The following is a 3,544-nucleotide window of genomic DNA, read 5'->3' on the forward strand; positions in this document are numbered from 1 at the left end:
AGTGATGCAATCTGGTTGGAAATTTCAAGACCTTTCCAAACAAAATCAAATTTAACAAAATCGGTTGAAAAATAGACCCTCAAAGTAGTAAAAACTTTTTCTTTCAAAAATTCAAGATGGCGATTTTTTACGTCATAGGTATGTTTGGACGAAATGTTCGCCTGAACCACCTCGAAAACATATCCAAAAATAAAAGAAATTGTTGGTGCTGTTTTTGAGAAAAACCACAAAAACATGCTTTTTGTGAAGATGAAGCAGGGTGGAGAGAAAACAAAGAAAATCTGGAGATATTGTTTTTCTTGGGGGTCACCGAAGACCGGGACTTGGTATCCCTCACCGTTTAAGCTCCAGAACGGTGGCAAGTGGAAAAAAATCGATTATGTTAAGTGCTTTCTCTTCGAGCTCGAGCAGTAAAAATAGAATTTGCCGGAGAAATTAATATAACGCAACGCGACAATATTGAGAAAGCAGTAGAGAAAAATGTTCTTAACATAACCTCAAATTTTCCTTTCTGAATTCAACCATTATTCATATTTTAGGAACCTCACTGTATTAGTTAAAGTAGAAAGGGAAACTATGAGTATCAAAGGATTTTTTCTCTTATTTATTGTCCAATGGATAAATAGAAAGTTTTAGGTTAGGTTGAGCCTAACCTAGATATTCAAGACATATATTTTTTTTTAATTTATGGAATCTTTTATTCTGTCTTGTAGAAGGATTTGTAATTAAATTTCAGCCATGATCGAAATATGATTGAAAATTTTTCAAATATCAAATGAATCAAATTCTAACCTAAAAAGCAGAACAGAAACTGGTTAATTAAAAAGTTTCTGGAATGTTTATTGAATTTTAGCGATACATGGACTTTGAAAATTTCTTACAATGGGGATAACTTACCTTTTTGAGGCTCATCATAATTTTTCGAGGTTAGGCCACATATAACCTCAAATTTTCCTTTCTGAATTCAAACGTTACTCATATTTGAGGAACCTCACTGTATTAGTTAAATTTGAGAGAGAAACTATGAGTATTAAAGGATTTTTTCTCTTATTTATTGTTCAATGGATAAATAGAAAGTTTTAGGTTATGTTGAGCCTAACCTAGATATTCAAGACGAATTTTTTTAAATGGTGAAATCCTTTAACCTATCTTGTAGAGGAATTTTTAATTAAATTTTAGTCACGATCAAAAAATGATTAAACATTTTTCAGATATCAAATGAATCAAATTCTAACCTCAAAAGAACAACTGAAACTGGTTAATTAAAAAGTTTCTAAAGTGTTTGTAGAGTTTTGATGAAACATAAAACTTGAAAATTTCCTGCAATAACTTACCTTTTTGTGAGGCTCAACATCTTGCAATTAACTTTTCGAGGTTATGTCATCCATAACCTCAAATTCAAAGATAACTTCTTTGAGAAATAAGAAAAATAGGCCCAATATAAAAAATTACAATTCCCCAGAAGAAAAAAAATACAAAAATTTGAATAATTAAGCGACATCTTACGTCATAAATTTTGAAGGGGGCGTGACCTAAAATAATTTTGGGCGGAGTTTATCAAGGAAATTCGATCTAGCTTTCTAAAAAAAGGAGAAAAATTGAATTTTTAAATATTTTACGGTAATGCAATTTTAGAAAAAAAGGAAAAGTAATTCTAGATAAATTTTTCTACTTCAGGCTTTAAATTTTTGCACTTGATAGAAGTGGTAGGAATTGTACTGATAATGCTAGTCATACTGTAAGATAATCCCTGTAATTTATACTCTAGCAATCTCCAAAAAGAAAAATTGATAAATGTTAAAAGAAAATTTACCTTTTAATGAAAACTTCAGCAACATATCAGAGATAGAAAGAATAGAAATGGTTCCAAGGATAAAATATTTGTAATTTATACACAGATGAATACAGAGAGAATAAAATAAATAGATTTGTAGGTGGACTACTTTGTCCATGAGACTTTGGGGATGTCGAAGTGCTCCGTGAGGGAATCCAGGTGCTGATTGAACTTTTCCACTCGCTCCTTGTGAGTCATAGAGGCTTTTTCCAGAATCCTCTTGTTTTGCTGCAATTTCCACGAGAATTTAGCAAAATTCCCACAAAATACCTCCACACAAGGACTCACCGTCTTCTCCTGCATCTGCTTGAAGGACAGCTCAGCCTTGGTCAGTACTCTCTGGGTGGTTCCGGAAGGATTTCCTGCCGCAGTAACATCCTCAATGGCTGCAGTCTGCAGTTTTTCCTTCAATTTCTCCTTGTCCTTCTTCTTTTTCTTCTTCTTTTTTATCTCCCCGTCCGTCTTGAGTTTCAGTTTCCCCCTGGACACGTGAGAATACTCATCATCGGGCATTTTCTAACGAAATTTCCACGAAAAACACCAAGAAAACACTTCCTTGTTTGTTTTTATTTTCACAACTTTGACAATCGATTTTTTCCGAGTTGCCATATGAAACAACCACAAGCGCCGCCTGGTGGCAAAAAAGAATGAGTAACGGAAAATTTTGAAAGGGAATGGAAAAAAGAACACACAAAATCCATCAACAATTTACAACAAAACGAATAAAAATAGATTTTTGCGTTTTATTTAGCAATTTTTACAGAAATTAGTCATTTCTTTGTCATAAAAAATTGCATTCCGGTAGCGGCGCTGGTTGTATGAATAAACCCAGTGGGCCTCACAGACCGTAGTGGAATCCCCTACGCAAATAAGGTACGTAAGGTCAAATAATACTAATTCTGTGGTACTGATACTTTTCAGTACTACAGAAGGAATATTCATCTCTTCAGATGTTTTTGAATGTTTTGCATTTAATTTATTTTTACTTTGAAATATTTCATGAGTTCCTAATGGCTCCGGCACACCTTTTAGATCAGGAAAATTTCATGAAGTCGAAATTCACATCCCTTTCTTTCTCACACGTTTCGCATATGTCTATCCCACTCTTTCGATCTCTTTTCTTCATTTAAACATCTGACCAATTTGAATTTAGTTCAATCAAATTTGGAGTGCAAAAGAATAAATCAGACATATGCTAAACGTGTGAGAAAGAAAGGGATGTGAATTTTGATTTGATGGAATTTTCCCGATCTAAAAGGTGTGCCAGAGCCATAAGAAAAAATATTAACCATTTGCCGAACATTCTTGCAAACCTCTGTGCAAAAGCTCTGGACAACTCTTTCACGAACTGATTAGGATTCATTACATTTTTCTAAACATAAAAACAAAAAAATATTCAATCACAACCCTGAAATTCGTATTTTTATTTAGTTTTCGTAGGTATTTTTAAAAGACGATCTTTTTACGCAATGATTTTTCCTTTTCTAAAATCGTTAATATCAGATAACACAAATAAATATCCTTGTAGCTTCTATTGTTTGTATAATATTCGGAAGTGAGATTGACAGTTTCATTCGCCCGCTATTTATGTACGTGGCAAAATCCAGTCCTTAATTCGGGCCTACCATTCAGATCTTGCGGATAAGGGCTAAAATAGTGCGTAAAGCTGGGTGTTAAACGCAGCTGTATTAAACGGAAGAGTTCAAATTT

General features: G+C 33.4%; 1 protein-coding gene across 1 annotated transcript; it reads right to left on the reverse strand.

Annotated features, from left to right (window-relative positions):
- Nucleotides 1-1,861: 1,861 nt before the first annotated feature.
- LOC129806061 (protein FAM32A-like) lies at nt 1,862-2,421 on the reverse strand. Its single transcript, XM_055854378.1, has 2 exons — nt 2,123-2,421; nt 1,862-2,062 (listed from the first exon to the last, which is right to left on the reverse strand). Exons 1-2 carry the CDS (start codon nt 2,345-2,347, stop codon nt 1,940-1,942), a joined length of 348 nt encoding a protein of 115 aa, XP_055710353.1. The 5' UTR covers nt 2,348-2,421; the 3' UTR covers nt 1,862-1,939.
- Between the last annotated feature and the right edge of the window lie 1,123 nt (nt 2,422-3,544).

This window comes from Phlebotomus papatasi, chromosome 3 (genome assembly GCF_024763615.1).
Source record: "Phlebotomus papatasi isolate M1 chromosome 3, Ppap_2.1, whole genome shotgun sequence".
NCBI classification, from domain to species: Eukaryota; Metazoa; Arthropoda; class Insecta; order Diptera; family Psychodidae; genus Phlebotomus; species Phlebotomus papatasi.

Excerpts from the sequence above, each read along its gene's own strand:
- LOC129806061 (XM_055854378.1), bottom strand. The coding sequence starts at position 2,347 with ATGCCCGATGATGAGTATTCTCACGTGTCCAGGGGGAAACTGAAACTC. Across the intron at positions 2,063-2,122 it reads AGCAGATGCAGGAGAAGACG|CAAAACAAGAGGATTCTGGA; the intron begins GTGAGTCCTTGT and ends TGGAAATTGCAG.